This window comes from Rutilus rutilus (assembly GCF_951802725.1).
Source record: "Rutilus rutilus genome assembly, chromosome: 5".
Classification (NCBI taxonomy): Eukaryota; Metazoa; Chordata; class Actinopteri; order Cypriniformes; family Leuciscidae; genus Rutilus; species Rutilus rutilus.
Genome location: NC_140213.1, coordinates 39,753,303 through 39,772,878, shown reverse-complemented (window position 1 = coordinate 39,772,878; position 19,576 = coordinate 39,753,303). Strand labels below are relative to the sequence as shown.

General features: G+C 38.4%; 1 protein-coding gene across 1 annotated transcript in view; it reads right to left on the bottom strand.

Annotated features, from left to right (window-relative positions):
* zfpm1 (zinc finger protein, FOG family member 1) overlaps positions 1 to 19,576 on the bottom strand; it is an 80,729-nt gene that overhangs the window by 29,198 nt on the left and 31,955 nt on the right. The window contains exons 2-3 of the mRNA XM_084408954.1: positions 11,096 to 11,239; positions 7,008 to 7,139 (exon numbers count right to left, since the gene is read on the bottom strand). Of these exons, the coding sequence (XP_084265080.1) occupies positions 7,008 to 7,139; positions 11,096 to 11,239 (276 nt within the window). The remainder of the gene's footprint in view (positions 1 to 7,007; positions 7,140 to 11,095; positions 11,240 to 19,576) is intronic.

Here is a 19,576-nt window from a genome sequence, read left to right as displayed (position 1 = left end):
CACAGCCGGATCTCAGGAAGAAATAATTTAAGATTGCAAAAGAAGGCAAGATAATCAGAATAACTGAAAACCATCGAGCTCACAGGCGGTCTTTCTGATATATCTACACTGCCAATACATTCTCGCCGACACAGGAATGAAGAAGAAAAAAAAACACATTAAGTTTGGTACACTGGCAAAATACCAGGTGCTGTTGTACAATGTACTGTCACTCTCTTAAAACACCTGCTATCATGCTCCTTTTTTACCATTAACCTGTTACATCATTAAACTTGTAACATTATACAGCACTCTCTCCCTATTGCATATTTTTGCAGCATTACTTCTACAGCATGCAGAAGATTAATAGTCAGTAATACACAATTACAGATCCGCTTTAAGTTTATGTACTGGAGACGTTTTATGATTAGTGTTTATTTTGCATTTGTATGTGTAACCCAAATCAGCTTAACCACACTAACCACATAACTGACAGCACGTCAAGATTATTAGCATGTTAGTCTGAGCTGAATTTGTCTGGACAGATACCAGCAAAGTGGTTTCAGGTTTCCACTAAATTTCGCTCCCAAAACACATTCAAGAAATTATGAGAAAGACACAAATCAAGAAATTATTTCTTGCACAGCAGGATATAGATCATTAAAGGTCTAGCAAAGCATCAGTGCCACCAATGCCCTTCCATTGAGAGTGACAGCAGATCAAAATAAAACTTGTGAATGAATCTTTTGAATTAACTTTGAAATGCTGAGCACAATTGGATATTATATCCATACACTGCAGCGGCTCTGATCTAAGCTTCCTCATTCAGCAGCGAAACAATGGGTCCAGGGATGAGATTGAATGACTCGCCAGTGAATTTCACTCTTGCAGTCGGGTGTTGTAGACACGTCTGATAAAACCTCAGACTCCAGGCGCTTTTGTCTCCCTGAGAACAATATAAATATGTTTAACAAGGACTACCACACGCTACTCTGTATAACAATTAAATTCAACTCACTTGTTTGAACAGTAATATTCAGTTTTCTACTTCTAGGTTCATCTGATTTAAAGCTGATGTGCGAGTATTTTACCGTGAAAAAAAATAACGGCACTGTGGCACTATCAAAACACGGATACCCAGACTTAAGGTCCAGTCACACTATTAACGATAACTATAAAAATAACTAAAGATAACTATATTAGCATCCACACCAGCGGACAATAGTTTTGTTTATTCTAAGCGTGTGCTCGTCTGTCACTTTAAAAGGCTTGAGCTTGTTACAGCAGGATGGATTCTGATTGGCTGTCAATGTTTTTAGCGTTCATCAGCTGGATGAAATCATTTTGAAAGTGATTCCAACGATATTGTTTCTCTGTGCCGTTATCGTCTGCTATTCTTTAATATTGAGAACGCTTTATAGAACTATATCTTTATTGTTATCGTCCTTGGTGTGAACCTTTTTTCCCAGAGGTTAGCGTATTTTTGTTTTCAATGTAAGGGGGTCGTTTTTAAAACACCAGCAGCGTGACAAGGCGCTGAGCATCTATTTCAAGCTGGTGCTCTGCGTTTTCTACCAGTCGCCGAGAGTTGTAAATGTTCAACTTTGGGTAAAACGAAGCTCTCATAACTGTCACTTTTTACCCAGTCGTCCAATCACAGTGGATAAGGGGTGGGACAAATACCACACCGACCAACCGTCACATTCTGCTAGTACAACGATAACAAACGACGACAACAAGCACTTCTCGTCTGCGTCTTCAGTAATACGTTACATTGTCTCGACAGAAACAAACTATTTGCGAAATCAGATACTAGTAACAGTTCCGCGAATATTCCATATCATAGCACATATAGAGCTGGTAAGTCCCGCCCCCTTCGCTAACCCCACTGGACCTCTAGGTTGAAAAATCGTCAATGCAAGTGAATGGGAGAAAATAATTATTTTCTGGTCCCGTTTGAATTGTGCAATGAATGTGAACATATGTTGTCTGTGAATTTTTTATATAATCTTTCACGTTACGAGTTTGACAGTATATGGTATGATTCTTCGGCTAACAGTTATTCGGGAGATTATTTTCTCCCATTCACTTGCATTGATTTTTCAACCTAGCGGTCCAGCGGGGTTTTACGGAAGGGGCGGGACTTACCAACTGAAAAGAAACCCGCAACCAGAGAATGTCTAATATGGCGAGAAGTTTCACTCTCACTACACTTCCGGCTTCTGAACTGGTTGCAGTTCCACTCTGATTCCATATGAGGGCGCTCACAGGACGAGTGCAGAATGAATGGAGGTCAATGGCGATATACCCCTCAAAATCCACTTTTCTCAGGATATAATTTTTTGTCTAGTAATTTGAATGTTGTATTCGAAAGGAGATGCAAAGAAATTACACATTGCTGGGTGTTAGATTTTTTAGAGTCACTTATTTGCTTTAAAAAGTCTTTCAAAATGTCAATGACGTCAGAATGCTGACGTCATTAGCAGAATGCTAGCGTGTTATGGGCAACAACAACTCAACCTGTAAGAAATCGAAAGGACATAAGTACTCGTTCATTCAACTTTCGACCTAAAACCCATGTTGAACTTGCAAAATCTACAATCAGATCTGAGATTTCTCAACGGCAATCGGGTGAAAGAGACAAATTTAGCCGTCTAGCCCCATTCATTTTGACTCCCATTCATTTTGCACTCATGGCGATCGCCCCCCAGTGGAACTCTGGTGGAACTACAACCAAAATTCGGTACAATAGGGCTTAATAGGGAGTGGGCAGGCTCTCCGTAGACGGGCTCTGCCCGCAACACTCTCAAGATCCCACAGCAAGGCGTTTTCAGAAGAGTGTTGGAAACAGCCAGCTGAAAACAATTTGGTCGACACACGGCCTAATACAGCTACACTGGTTTGGGGCGAGGCTATATCTTTATCCAACCAATGGAAGAAAGGGAGTGTAGCCTACGCAGGGAAACCTGTTTAAAAACAATCACTATTTTGTAAGAATTTATATTAATATATATGCAAAAGCCTCTAAGTGATATCTGAATTTTTTTTTCAAGCTTGTATATTTAAGTTCAGTAATTTCACTTAAATGACAATTAATAGGTAATTTTCATTGCCATTTAATTGAAATTACTGAACTATACGAGCTTGATAAAAATGATCATTCTAGAAGAAAATTTCAGATGGCACTTAGAGGCTTTTGCATCTTAACTCTTCATATATATATATATATATATATATATAGAGAGAGAGAGAGAGAGAGAGAGAGAGAGAGAGAGAGAGACACACACATATACATATATGTAAATAATATTTGCAGCAACACGTCCAATATGTGTATGTATTTGCACAAACATTTCATGACATTGGACTGACATCCGCAAATACACTTCTATTTCAATTTAGTTCCACTCTCTCACTCTTTCTGAGCTGTGCTGATATGTTTTTAATTTTCCAGCGCTCAGGACTCTTCAGGAGGTCTATGCAGATTTTCCTGCTTCTCTGCTGACGCTGTAAAACCTGGCCAACACCTCCGCACCTATCAGCATCCCTGCAGCCCTCTCATCAATGCCAGTTCCAGCACCCGCAAATAATTTATCAGCATTTAAATGCCACTGATAATATGCACACGCTGCTCCCTCCGATCCCTTATAATTAAATATGATAAAATCCCACCGCACCAGGTAAATAATAATAATCATTATTATCGTTGCCATTATAATGCTTTATTGGAGTAATTTGAATAACTTGTGTGGATAAGGAATGCTGGTGGGGAGGGAATGCTGGCCAAGCAGGAACGTTATATGCGGAGCTAGTTTAGTCAAGGTCCTATTCCATCCTGTGAAACTCTAAAAGAGCAAGCGAGATGGAGAGAGAGAGAGAGAGAGAGAAAGGAAGAAAGAGGGGGAGAAGGGGAAAAGGAGCAACAGTCCGCCAGCTAGAAGGGATTACTGTGACGGCCATTTGCATATCAAGAATTTTAAGCAGAGAGGAAAATATCAAACCCTCCAGCCAGCAAGGTCATTTTGAAGATAATTTTTTTCTTCATAATTTATTTTGCATATCATGCAGCAGGACACGTTATAGATTAAAAAGCTGCTTTGCCATATCAACCCATTCCTGACACTTCTGCCTCACCACTGCCTATCAATTCATTCAACAGAACCCCACCCTGAAAAATATTCTATAAAGATACAGAAGCAATTAACAAATAACAAGCAAGAATATTCCACGGATGTTACGTATGGATGCTTTAAAGGACGGATAGACCACCCGTGCAAATTCAAATGTGGAAGGTGTCGAAAAGCGATATGCGCTATCCTTTGATGATATGGTGAATTTTCCAAAAAAATAATAATACCCATATTTTTGAGTGACAATTCTAAATGGATGTATAATACGCTAAAAGGCTCATATCCATTCGATTTTTTGTTCACTTTTAGACAGATTTCAAAGTAAATTGCACCCAGTGTAAAATCATACACAGATGTGAGTTTTACAGCTTCAAAACTGATAAGGAATATATAAATAAGCATACTTGTTTATTTATGGCCCATGTTCTCTCTATCTCTTTATCTATGAGTTTTATGTATGCGTATACAATAAAGCTTTATACAAACTGATAAGAATGACATTGGATGGGAATCTGCCAGCTGAGAACTTTCAGAAACATTAGGTCAATATATGAAAGGTCAAACAGAGATAGAAAACAAGAGAAACTGTCAGCACAGAATGACAAAACACTACATAATGACTGAAGAATATGCAGAAATCATGGGTTTGGCTGCCACTGCATACCCAATTCCATCCCCTAACGCCCACAAGAAAGAGTAAAACAGGATGTGACATCATCAGAAATGGCCCAGTCCTCTCAAAAAGAAGTCAGTCTGGTCGTTAACACCAGAACTCTGCTAATGACAACAATGCAAAAAAATTTTTACCTCAGAACTGAACATTCAGCTCCCAGAGGATTATGAGGAAAAAGAGGCAACATACACCAAATGAACGCATGGATAAACACCCTGCCACTCCACTCCTGATGCGGAGGGGCCAAAACAACAAGAAACAAGGAAAGAAGTCTGCATTCTGCAGGGGGGTGTTAGTGGGGATGGAGAGACCAGTGGTGGGATGTGGGGTGGTGTGTGTGTGGGGGGGGGTCATGATGATAAGGGAAAAATTCAGACCGGTCAAAGTTTCCCTTTTGCCAATCGTGCTCCTGATAAAGGCAGCGCCTGCTCCAGTACTGATAGAAGGCCTATCTCTCTCCTGCTCCCCCTTCTTTATTTCTCTCTCTCTCGCTGTTTCTCCCCCCCTCTTCCTCTCTTTCTCATTCTCCTGGCAGTTAGTTTGCAAAGGGAGGCGGGGGGGGGGAAGCCTATCGCACTCACATCGCCAGCGCTGTCATCAAGCGGCAACCGCACAGCAATTAATATCACTCCAATTACTGTTAAAAGGACAGGCTGGAACAGGACGATAATAAACACATCCTTGACGTGAAAAATTAAAACACACACATGCACACGGGGAGACACACATATTTAGGCGATTTCTAAATATTCGAGATAAAGAAAATGCCTTGCATATTGAATCATGTCATACTCTACTAGATCCCCACTATCGTTATAAGCTGCACTGCTCAGCTGTGTGGTCCTGAGAGAAAAAGATGGAGAAAAATGATAGAAAAAGCCTTATTACGCTAAATATTAAAGACTACTAATTTGTTTTTACAGTCAGTGCAGTGCAAAATGTTCTTAGGATGTTTTCGATTTTAGGCAACCAGTTTGAAGGCAAGAAAACAACACAAAAACAAAGGTTGATGAATACCTTTTTTCATACTTGTCTTTACCAGAGTGATTGATGGATCTCTGCTGAAAAACCTGTTTAAACTAGCCTAAACTAAGCTGGTCTTCATCCGTTTTACTGGTCTCCAGCTGAAAGAGGGCCAAAACGCCTTTAAAACCAGCTAAGACCAGCATATCCACTTAGGCTGGTCTTTTTCTTCCAGCAGGAATGGCTGTGGTTCTCAAATGGTTTTGCTTTGGGACCCAGTTTGAACATGAAGTGGCAAACCCAATAGAGGACCAAAATTATTTATCATAAAAAATTTAATAAATATGCCCTTGAATTCAAACATTTTAGCTAAGTTATTAATAACTTATCAAACCTGAAATTGCATTTTGCACTCCTCGTAAACTTTTTTATTTATTTATTTAATATACAACTATATTATACAACTACTATAAATAATTATGAATATGATATATTATATATTTGCATAATATTATGAAATAATAAAAAATAACATTAATGTTAAATATTATATTTATAATGTTATTAATATTATTTTTATATAACATAATATTTATCATATAAATACAGCAAAATTCTTAATATTTACATGCATGTCAAGTTGAACTATTTAAATTCTGTCCTTTACATGTAAGCGACGGATTAACCTGCATGTTCTCTTCTGTTGTTAGCTCCTTTGTACCACAAATAACCAAGAACATAAAAAGATCAATGGTAAAAATGCTTATGAATTCATTTGCACTAGTCATATTACTTCAAATCAGGGCCGTCTGCCTGAGAGAGACAAGTCCCGACTCTCACAGAGACTATTAGAACATTTCTGAGACATTGTGTGGAGATTTTTCTGAGCTAACAGTCATGCATTTACATGACAACTTTGACCCTGGAGTTAAAGCATCGTTTAATGAGGCTCCATTGGATACAGATTTGAAAGTGTATCTGAATTCTCAGACGTGCCACAAGTGTGATGTCACGGGGTTGTTGAAAAGTTTACAGTAGGTTTCCCCCGCAAAGTGGTATGGGAATGACAGTACTTTCTCTGAAATTTACAGGCAGATCAGACTGAATCATTTCTGGTTTGAACGCATATCTTGATAAAGTCGTGGCCTACATTGTTTCATGGCTGCCAGGCTGACAGTATGACTACGGCTGGCCCTTCCTGAGGAGCCAGTGACTCATGCATCAGTAAAACACTCCTGGAAGAGGGACAGATAGAGACTGACCTGGGCCGTTCCACTGGGGTTCCCCTTCCCCATCTGCCTCTTCCTCCTCCTCATCTTCTGTACAGCGTTTCAGTCCTTTCTCATCTTCCTCACCCTCATCCGGCACCGCCAGGGACTCGTGCGTTCTTGGCTCTGTGGCAAAACAAGTGGAACAATTTGATGACAGGGAATTAATACTCAAAAATCACACATATTCTGAAAACAATCAGAGTTTATGTTTGTGCGATATTTTAATTTTTGTGCAATATAATTTTTTTTTACATGACCAGCTAATTGCATGTTATTCCTTACTTATGTAATTGGTACCATAAGTACACTGAGAGGTACATTTTTATTGTATTCCAAAATTTTAATAAATATAATATTTATTATATACAAAAACACACTACTGTTCAAAAGATTGGGATCTCTTATGTTCACCAAGGCTGCATTTATCTGATCAAAAACAGTAAAAACTAATATTGTGAGATATTATTAAAATAACTCTTTTCTATTTAATATATTTTAAAATATAATCTATTCATGTGATGCAAAGCTGAATTTTCAGCATCATTACTCTAATCTTCAGTGTCACATGATCCTTCAGAAATCATTTTAATGTGATGATTTGCTGCTCAAGGAACATTTCTTTCTTATTATCAATGTTGGCATAGTTGTGCTACTTAATATTTTTGTGGAAACCATGACAATTTTTTAAAGGATTTTTTGATGAACAGAACATTTAAAAGGGCAGCATTTATTAAAAAAAAAAAATTAAAAAAAAAAATAAAAATTAAAGTGACTTTTGTACAATAGTGTATATTTTTACATAATATAAGATTAAATAAATATTAAACATATTATAATTTTTTTTTTTTTTTTATAATATTAACTTGCATTTAGCATGTGATGGTTACACCGAATCCTGAGTCCCATGTTTAATTCTTAACGTTCTACCATTCTCTTTAATGCTCAACAAATGAGTGTGATGGTCTCGCACTGATGATCAAAAGTGGTCAACAGAGAGGCCTGTGTGATTCGGCAACACGACATCTTAGGATAAACCCGACCCATACGCTTTTGATTTACCAAGCGAGAATTGGAAACCCCAGCCAACAGACGGCCAGCGTCTTCCTTTTATTAAGGCCGATCTTTTTCATCAGTGTGAAAGACAGAGTACAGATCTCCCAGACATTGATGCCAATGATTACCAATTCTCTTTGATCAACGTGATCACCTTGCCGATAGCGATCTCTCTCTTTCGGTTGGTTGAGTGCCAGTGTAACATGTATGAGTAAATTGACATGACTTCTTGTCCTCTTCTCTCCCCTTCCCCAACTCCCTCCCCTTCACCCCACCTCGATTACAGCTCATCTGTGGTGCACAAAGGGCATGTTTACCCTTGCATTCCCGTGGCGATAAACAGAGATAGCTACCGATCGATACGGGCCATAAATGTGACGTGGTGAGAGCATGCTGTTATTAATGCAACAGGTTGGAGATTAGATCTTCATCATCAAATAAATGACACACGCACACGCCCTTCTCGTCAGCCCCGACAATTCCACCCAGGCCCAACCGCCATTCTCAGCCCGTCCCAGCGCATGCCGTCCCATGACGCGCCTCCCTCCCTGCCTAAGAAGCCCTATTATTTTCAGCGATAAATCACATTGAATGGCACATTGATTTTATCCTGCAGCGCTCAGCGTGGGGAGAGGAGCTGGAGCCACAGTTATTGCATTTAATATTATCAATATAATCTCCCATATCATCTGAGCAGAGACGACAGGTATCAGGAAAAGAGGGCGGGGTGGATGGGTGCTGCCACCATCCTGGCTCCCCGGCAGTCTCCTTAGTCAACCAGCACATGCAAACACACATACTGACGCACACACACACACACCCCGTCGCCAACCCAACAACCTCCTTTCATCTGATAACAGCAACTTCCCTTGTCACACCTGGAGGGCAAAGTCACCCAACTTGCTCCATTCTTCCTGGCTGGCCTCATTTTTTAGAGTCAATTTTCTCCAAGTTCTTTCTCCCAAACAGATCATCATGGCAGGGTCAAGTTCTTTTCTTGTAAGGCTCAACTATACCAACTCTGAGTCCAACATGGCGCCCGAAGTGGGGCTAGCTGGTTGTGCAGGCTAAGATGTTTCCCATCCAGTTAAATACTGCAGCCTTGGTGAAACCATAAGCCAGATCAAGCCCACGATCAGACCTCCTCACCGGGTTTGAGATAACAAAAGGTGTTCTGGAACACAGAGTCATCTTTGCTTAAGGTTTATCAGCTTCTCTGCTGATATGGATGACGACTTCACCATCAGATCTTCCTTCGGATCACTTCAGACTGACCCTTTCACGTGGAAACCAGCGGCCGCTTTGCCATTAATGATTATTAAAAGGTGGTACTTTCATTTATATTTATTTTTTACAGGTGGTTATCGACACTGTGTGTCCTGTGACTGGTTGAGTGTTTTTCTGAGGCAGTTATCAGTTGGTTATCGCCTGTCTTTTTCTCTCCCAGATGGTGGATAAGGGAGCTTGCCTTTATTAGCCACTGCTGGCCTGATAAAGACCTGGTATTGATCGCAGGTTGAAAGAGCAGGTTCGTCAAACACGGCTGATTTACAGAGGCTGATAATAGCAGCACCGGGCAACAGTGGAGCCCCGAGGGGTGGGGGCGAGATTGGTAGAGGGGAAAAAAAGAGCTAAAGAAACACCGTTAACGCAGACCCTCTTTTCACACCGGAAAAGAGGAGGATGACAAACATCACCTCAAACTCAAACTTGCGAATGCCACATACTTACATGTCTAAACGCACACACAAACAAAACAGGACAATCTCTAAACTATTCACGATTAGCACCTGACAGAATTTCCATGCGTTTATCAAACGCAGCCAACAAACCAGCTCTTATCTTCTCAGTCCCCAATTTCACAAGAACAGGAATTTTCCAGATTAAAAAAAAAAAAAAAAGAAGAGGAAAAACAGAAATCTCAACTAAGAATGTGACTTAAATATCTTACGGCTGGAAAATCTGACAGAAAGTGCAACAAGGCAACCATATCCATCCGTGTCTGCAAAAATTACATATTACCTCATTTAAAATGAAATAAAAAATAAATAAAAAAAATCACATAATTTGTTTATTTAAGTCTATAAAAGATATTGTATAACACTTTCAGGAACTAAACGAGGTATTAAAACAATCTAATCTTAAATTGTGATGAACTCTCTTCTGATTAAACAAAGCTTTGTATCTCATTCAGCAAGAGTTTCCTTTTCCTGAACAGAACCGTTATTTCATAAAGTAATAGTTCTGTCACTATTTACACTCTTTTGTCTTTCCCAACCAGTATGGCGTTATTTTTTTCAATAAAACCTAAAAACTGAATTTAAGAATCTTCACATTGCTTTTTCATACAATGACCACATCAATCAAAAAACTAAACAAAAAAACACTAAGTCTAAAACTATAACAAATACCATATATATATATATATATATAAAAAGTTAAGTAAAAATAACCAAAATAATGATAAATTCTTACTAAAATCTCTTTAGCTCTCAAGCCAAATATGGCAGCTTTAGATGCATGGTGTCAGGTTGGACATCAGCGGCGGAAAACATCAATGTCTTGCATGTTCAATAACATTTATTAGAAAGCTCCAGTGGATTTTCATTGAAAAATTTCAGTCTATACTTCAAACAAGCTATCACATGGCGCCAGAAGTTCACAGATTTATGGTTCTTTGATTGTTTTGTGGGGGTTTTTTGGTCCTTTTTTGAGCTTGATGTGAATGTTCTGTAAAATATGATTAAAAAAAATCTCCTTTTGTGTTCCACCAAAAAAAATGGCAAATAAGTTTAGAACGACACGAGAGTGAATTTCAATTATATCCTTTAACTATCCATTAAAGTCATATGGCAAAAGGAAGCTGTTTTACGAAATCCAGACGATCAGATGTGAGTGAGATGTCTAATACTGTTATCAATATTAGTATCAGTTTCATCACAAAACAACACAGGTTATGTTAGAGGAACATTCAGGTGGTTTTGACTCTATTTGCATGAAAGCCGTTTTAGCACGCGCCGTTTCACCTTCGTTATAAAGTGGTGTAAATGAAGGTGGACTTGAACCGTCACACTCTGCAGAGTCCTCCTGGTCTGAAGCTCCGCCCTCCTCTCCTGACATGCTTACATCATCAGATGGATCCTCACCTCCATTAAGATCCCCAATAGAACCTGCAGAGAGAAAGAGAGAGCGCGGTCATAAAAAGAGGAGCAATACAAAATAAAAGTCATCTGACACTGAAAGGCCTTTGAAAAGATATCATATCATGCCAAAGCCTCAGTTGAGAGGCTTAAGATAATGTGAATATACCCTGTTAATATCTTCAAGGAAGTAGGGTGTTCTGTAAATAAAAAGTGATAAAGTACATGATTAAGCAAGAAAATTCAGATTCATTTCAAACCTTCTTGCTACAAGCCTTTTACAGTTTTAATTGGTTGGAAATCCCAGAGCTTCAGACCACAAGGAAGTAAATGAACAACGGTGTGTGTGTGTTGTATCACTGGCCAGGGTGATTAACTCATTTGTATAACTCAATACATTCCCAGTTGGCAGACGTTTGAACAAAACCTTACACTTTTCAACCATGATGAGATAACCAACCATTGGTGTTTAAAAATACCAATTTAATTAGTTGATATTTAAAATAAAAAAAACCTTTCCAGAAGCAGTAGTAGTAAAACTATTTTTTGACATAAAATCAGTTTTAATTCATAATATTCTCTGAGAGCACGTTTATTGTATGGCTTGTTCCCTCTAAAATAAACTAATGCAATGCGTGACAGACAAGGGCTTCTGTAGTGGACGCCACAGCGGTTTGCATGTTAATTCAACCTCCGTCGACCGCATTGTTATTCTAATGAGGTTTAAGATGAGCAAAACTACAGTTTTCACATAAATTCATCAAACACATTTTCACTATGCTAAACTCAACCAGAACACCCACTATTTTATGCATCTGCATCTAAGCAAAATTACCAGGGGTTGGAAAATCGGATTTTACCACAGGTTTTTCATAAATTAATTTTCATTAAGTTGTGATGAACAGAGAGGGGATTGTTAGGAGCTAAAGCCGTGACTGGAGGCGTATATATTTACACTTCCTAGAACAAAGAGGCCTATAATCTATACAAAGCACACAACAATACCCGTGAATAAAGAGCCTTGTAGAAAAAGGCAAAGGCAATTTTTCTAATTCTGTTAATTTCACTTCCAAAGCAATTAAAACGAGGCGGAGATAATGCTTGGAAACAATCGCTCCCTGACAAAGTGTTTCTGTCTTTGTAAATGAAACATCTTTAGGCTAATTTCGACTTCCACGCCTGCATGGTTCACTGTAATTTCAGATAAAATTAACACACTTAGATTTGGACCTTAGTAATAAAGGACGCGAGAGAGAAAAGTAAAAAAAGATCGATCCCATACGCCATATTTTTAGAATGTAGTCTGGGCATTGCTAGATCTAATTTTCTATATCTGTGGCGACATTTTCATACAATTAATTTTCCTTTAATCATAATTGTACAAAGGGGCTCCCTCTGTTTAAAATTCCAATTACATTTTGTGTTTAAATGTAAGTCTGAATTATGATTTTCTTTCCTATTACCGCTCTGGTTAAATGAATAAATCGCCGCATCACTGCTTACAGACATCAAATGGCGCGGAAAAAAGTCTCTGCTCTCCCTCTTCATCTTATACAAGGAATAATATGCATTTTACACGGAACCGACGACAGAAAAAGGGTTGTCTACATTCAGAATGTCAGCAGACAACTTTGTTTGCCATAAATTTTATGAAAAAAGGAGGAGAAAAATGCATAAAAGTGATTTTCACATTGAAATATAACTTAAACCTGTAAATTTATAATAAAATAAAAACAAATTAGGATTTAAAACAAATGACATAAAATATAAATTACAATTATATTGTTTAAATGATAAAAATGACAACTTTTCCCAATCCACGTTTAAGGACTAAAATGTCAATTGTAAAAGCCCCTATTTTGTCTATTATACAAAGCAAAAGAAAGGAGATCAACTGAAAGAAATACACTTTTGAGTTCTAACTGGCACTCGAACAGACAGAACAAAGTGAGAAAGCTGATGAAGGCGGAGGAGATAGGGCTTTATTAAGCAGCCCCCGTCCACATCAAACCAGTGTGCTTAGCGGCAGTGATTAAACCAAGAGACAACACATCAAACCTGAGCCCTGATTAAACGAACAAACTTCCTCACCATCACGTTAATCACCACATTACCAAACAGCCCAAACACAGTGAAAAAAAAAAAAAAGAACACTGCTTGTATCGGGAAATCAGGGACTTGTGAAGAAAGATACTTCGAGGAGAACAGTGAGCCTTTGGTGAGAGTCTACGTGTGTGTGTGTGTGTGTGCCAGCGTTCAAGGAAGAACTGCGGTACCTGCAGTACTTGTAATTTCAAGCACAAGTGGCTACACACATTGATCAGAGCCAAGGGCATTAACACGCTCTTAGTAATTAGATGGATCCAAGGGTTAGACCGGATCCCGGGCACTTGAAAGCACAGCGGCCCACATAAATCAAAAAGGAGACTTCAAGTCCCCCTGTAGTCAATAATCTTATCCCTTAAAACTCATCTTTGATCACCAAAATGACATATTTAAACATTTATTTCCTGTGAAACAATTTTATTTATACCTTAAAACAGCTTGAATGTAAGTCTACACCCTTCTTTCATTTAGTATGCACGGAATCATGAATATGCAAATGAGTCCCCGCCTCCACTCAATCACACGAGCTCAGAGGTCCACTTGGTCGACTTTACTGTAGTAAACGCTACACGATGGCAAGTGGATTAATTCAGCCATATATGTTTGAACCAGAAACTGATTTAGAAGAAGAAGAAGTGGAAGAGTGAATTATACAGGCTCGTATACAAGTCGATGTATCAGAATGGTAATGTATCGTTCTCTACAACGCCAGACACATAACAGTAATTAATATGATTAGCCTTTGGCTTGACTACGTTATCAAACAGATGTGTGTTGCTAATGTTACGCCATCTCAGTCATGCCTTCTAAAAAATCATCATCCTTAGAAACGCTTTGAACAACTTAGAATGTCAGTGGAGAAAGGCACATGGTTCATCATAACATCGTAATATACATCATATACATAATTCACTCGCTATATTGCTAAATGTACCAGATTTTTCATATCAACGGAAAAATATACCGGGATAACCTGGCTTCTCTTGTCTTGAGAATCCCCTGATTCGCAGCAAAGTTAATGATATGCTAAAGCCCGCCCCCACGTTGACGTGATTGGTTACAAGGTAGTTTATGACGTAGGAAACACCAATGATTTCAAACTGCGTCTTTTTCACTTCAGTTTTAAGGAGAAAAATCTCAGCAATGGTGCTGACTTATGAATTTGCACATGGTTTGTCTTAAAGACACCCCATAGACATATAAACAACATTAAAAACTTGACGGGACTCGTGTCACCAGCGTCGCCGAAGATAAGCTGGGAGCCTCTGGGCTTGCGCACCACTGGCAGGACCTCTGCGGACACACTGCCGTACAGGAGTGGACTTTCAACTGCTTTGCCAAAGACCCGCTCATTCTCGGGTTCTGCCAACACAGCATGCGGTGTGAAATGAGGTAGTGAATAGCACTCTTGTTTTCATTCAGTAAAACAGAGTAACTTCATCCACACAAGGCCAAAGAGTCTTGTCATTGACAAGACACCATTCACAATTAAAACAGGCATCGGTGTAATAATATTAATCATTGTACTAAATTAACATCTTCATTTCATAGTGTCTAGGCCGCAATAAATGTGCTTTAATACATGGCATATTGTTCATTTTCACAGTTATACAGTTGAAGGCCATAAAGCAAGCTTGTCCCAAAGACTTCCATTGCATTTCTGTACACGGGTGGTAATCATTAAATTGTAAAACAAAATGACCAGAGGTGTGACATGCTATATTCCATCTTTTTCTTTTTTTATATCTTTAATTAAATCACGGACGGAAGACTTTTACTTTGTCACATTGCAGGACTGTTTAAAAAGGTCTATTAAAGGTAATTCATTTATTTATTTTTTTAAATAAAAATAAATAAATCTTGAGCTTCACCCAAAAATGAAAATGTTGTCATCACTTGTATGAGTTTCTTTCTTCTGTTGAACACAAAAGAAGATATTTTGAAGCATGTTGGTAACCAGACAGTTGATGGTAGCCATTGACTTCCATTCTTTAAAATATCTTCTTTCAGAAGAAAGAAACTCATACAGGTTTGGAACAACTTGAGGGTGAGTAAATTATGACAAAATGTTCATTTTTGGGTGAACTATCCCTTTAACTTCTTTTTAAAAGGACAGTTCTATCATCATTTATTCATTTTCATGTTGTTCGAAAGCCATATGACTTGTTCTTCTGTGCAGCACAAAGAGAAGATGTTTCAATGAACGTTCACGCTGCTCTTCTCTATATAATGGAAGTGAATGGCTGCTTCCATTACATTCGATTGTATTTTGAAGCCATACCACAGTTTTATGTGCGATATAGACCGATATTTAAAGGGATAGTTCACCCAAAAATGAAAATTCTATCATTGTTTACTCACCCTCAAGTTGTTCCAAACCTGTATGAGTTTCTTTGTTCTGCTGAACACAAAGAAAGATATTTGGAAGAATGTTTGTAACCAAACAGATCTCGGTCCCCATTGACTACCATAGTATATTTTTTTCCTACTATGGAAGTCAATGGGGACCAAGATCTGTTGATTACAAACGTTCTTCCAAATATCTTCCTTTGTGTTCAGCAGAACAAAGAAACTCATACAGGTTTGGAACAACTTGAGGGTGAGTAAATGATGACAGAATTTTCATTTTTGGGTGAACTATCCCTTTAAGTCAAACTCAAAATATTGCCAAACAGTTATGGTCACCATCCATTTTTATTGGAGAAGAGCAGCTTGGCCATTCTTCTGTAAATAACTTGTGTCGCATTCCACGGAGGAAGTTGTACAGGTTTCAAAAGACATGTAACATTCCTTTAAACTCTTAACTGAAATATTAAAGAGAGAGAGAGAGAGAGAGAGAGAGAGAGAGAGAGAGAGGGGCTTAAAAATAAACACCACAGTATATTTACTTAATATCTTTTGTATTTGCCAAAGCATGAACATAAAGAGTAAGAACGCCAGCCAAACAAAGAAGAATAATTATCAAAATTCTTAAGACAGAGCACGAACACAGAACAAATAACATAGCTATACTTGACGAGGCTCGTTAATAATGAAATAAAAAGAGTAAACAGCGCAGGAAGATACTGTTCTCATTTCCATCAGTCAAATCACACGAGTGAGTGATTATAATACTTATGATAATGAGTGATTATTGTAAAGTGATAATGTGTGGTGATGGTATTCATGTGCGCTGGGCATCGGAGCACTTCAAACGGGCCTGACTGATCCTCGCCGCGGATTTGTCAGCAGGTTGTCAAACATCAAACAGCCGTGAGCCCGGGACACTGCAAAGAGGCACATTTTAAAGACATCCCTCGATTTCCTTATCTTCTTTTCTCACTCTACGCTTCCTTTTCTGCTTTTTACATCCCTCCATCATGTTACTGTCTGCACCTTTTCTCTGCCTCTCTCTCTCGCCTGTGCAAGCTCTTTCCTTTCCCTATTACTCTCTCCTTTCTTTCACTCTTCATCTCTCTCTCTCTCTCTCAGAGAGTGACTGGGAGCGTCACTCTGTGTGGATAGCTGCGAGCCGTTCCCGGTTATCGCCTCCTGCAGACTCTACCGGTCTGATCTGTCTCCTCTTCATTAAGCAAATACGCCGACGTGGAAATGAAAACATAATAGCTATTTGATTTCCAGCGAGATATTTTGCATATTGGTTCAGAGCTGATAGTGGAATTTCATCAAGTCATTTTTTTTTTTTTTTTTTTTTTCATGCTTTAAAAACTGAATTACTGAGCTGGGCGGCTTCGGCAGGATTTCTTTACATTGCTGGGAAGAGGGAGGGGAAAAAAAACTGAAACGGCAGAAGCAGTTCCCCAGGAAGACTACTTAAACGATTAAATATCCCCCCCCCATTCCCCTTTTTCTCCTTTTGATAACAGGGAGGGAAAATTTAAAGAATTCACAGTGCTTTAGGTTCAACTATACTAATCAGAGATAGAGAGGAGAAAATTAACTCCTTAATGAGCAGGAGCTGTCTGCCAGATAATGGTCAAGGAGAGGCGATAGGGCTGGAGACTGAATGAGAGAGAAAGAAAAGGAGGAATAAAAACCGAGATGGATTCACCGAACAGGGGAGAAATCAGATTTTACCCCTGCTCTGGAAATTGTTCTTTGTGTCCACAGAGGGCAGGTGCGATTGTCGGCAACGATATCTCTAAGGTTACAAGCCGGTCTAGTCGCTACAGAGATGAATGGTGCGTCTGAGGGTATTTCTCATGCCCCTTTGAGAGAAAAACTACCCCTGCAAGTACAGATCAACAAACTTGCTTTCACCAATTTATCAGACCCTTCCTGTAGAGGGGAAAAAAGCCCAGCCAAAATACGTCTGACGTCTATTTTCTGTGTTGGAACAATTACACTGATACCGTTCTCGTACAACACATAGCCTATATGCCATATCTAGGGGGAACAGTGCAAAACATTTCAAGTTATTACATAATATTGAGGCTCAAAAATCCACATGAAAGGAGTGATGCTTTCAGGGTTCTCACACCTTTTGACCAACCAATTTCCATTTTTCTAGCCATTAAAGGGATAGTTCACCCAAAAACGTTATTACCACTTTTAAGGCCCAGAAAGGTAGTAAAGACATCGTTAAAATAGTCCATGTGACTATAGTTAAACCTTAATGTTATGAAGCGACGAGAATATGTTTTGTGCAGTATTTATTCAACAGTTTCTTCTCTTCCGTGTCAGTCTCTGACGCTATTCACGTGAGCATCACGACACATGTGATGCTGATGCAGGAGCCAGCCAATCTTGAGCCGGCGTTCTGACGTAGAACCAGGAAGCGCCGCACTGTTTACAACGTGAACAGCGTCAGAGACTGACAGAAGAGAAGAAAAATTTGATATTTTTTATATTAGTTTTTTAATTATTAAAAGCATAACACATTCATTATAGAAATGACCATGATTTATTTTGATTTTATTACATTTACATGGCTTTTCCAGGCCAGTTTTAATATCCCGTGTTGGTTTTGCATAACAATGGGAACCCGGTACAAGACAAAGTCCTTTTTTTTTTTTTTTTTTTACTGGAAATGTAATGGACGGACGGAATCAGAAAAACATCTATTTGTTGGCAATTTGTCAGAATATGTACAATACCACTCAGTATGTCATGTTTTTGTTTTGGTTTGGTTTTTGAAGAAGGAGAAATGAAACCTTTTACTCTGCAAGATACATTTAATTGATCAAAAGTGACAGTAAATACATTTATAATGCTACAAAAGATTTCCATTTCAAATAAATGCTGTTCTTTTCAACTTTCTATTCATTAAAGAATCCTAAAAAAAAGTTTCCACTAAAATATTAAACAGTACAACCGCTTTCGACATTGATAATGATGATAAATGTCAGCATATTAGAATGATTTCCAAAGGATCATGTGACTTAAGTCAGGAGTAATGGCTGCTGAAAATTCAGGAATAAATAGCATTTTAAACTATATTTCAACAGAAAACAGTTCTTTAAAATATTTAGTGTTTTTAAACAAATACGCAGCCTTGTTGAGAATAAGAGACATATTTCAAAAAACCTTACCGACCCCAAACGTTTTAATGATAATGTATGTCTACTACATAATTCTCAATAATCTAGAAATATGACAAGAAAGGTCAGAACACTCTCTGAGAAATAGAAGCACTCTTTGGCCCCTTTTTCTGGAGAGGTGAGAAGGCGCATTTTCCCTCTTGAGAGAGAGTGCTAAACACCCTCTAACTGGTGCTTCATCACACACACTTCTTACCAAGCCACATCTCTACTTCACCCCTCCAACCTTCCTCCCATCGCTACAACAGCAGAAATAGACTAAACAGATCATATGTGTGGGTAAACAGACTCATATCCGAGCATGTGCGCCTGTGTTTGTTTGCAGAGTGAGAAAGACACGATAGGAAAGAGGGGGCGTGTACGAGTATTTATGTGAGAGAATGATTGAAAAGAAAAGCTAGGGGTAAGTGAGTGCATAGTGCATACACACACAAAAATCCTATTGTTTTTACAGAAAAGAGCTGGCAGCTGTGGTTGCCAGAATAGCGATGTAAAAATAGAAACAAATGTAAAGATATTTACAGAACTAGAAAAAAATAATGTAATTTGCTAAAAATCCAACATTTTCAACTGTTTCATACTTTCACTGTACTGGCATCCACCATAATAACACACTATACTGGCATCCACCATAATAGCATAGAAAAAAATGCATTAAACATTTATTTACCAACGTAAGATGCAACATAAAACCATAATGTACATAACTGACAACAAAGAA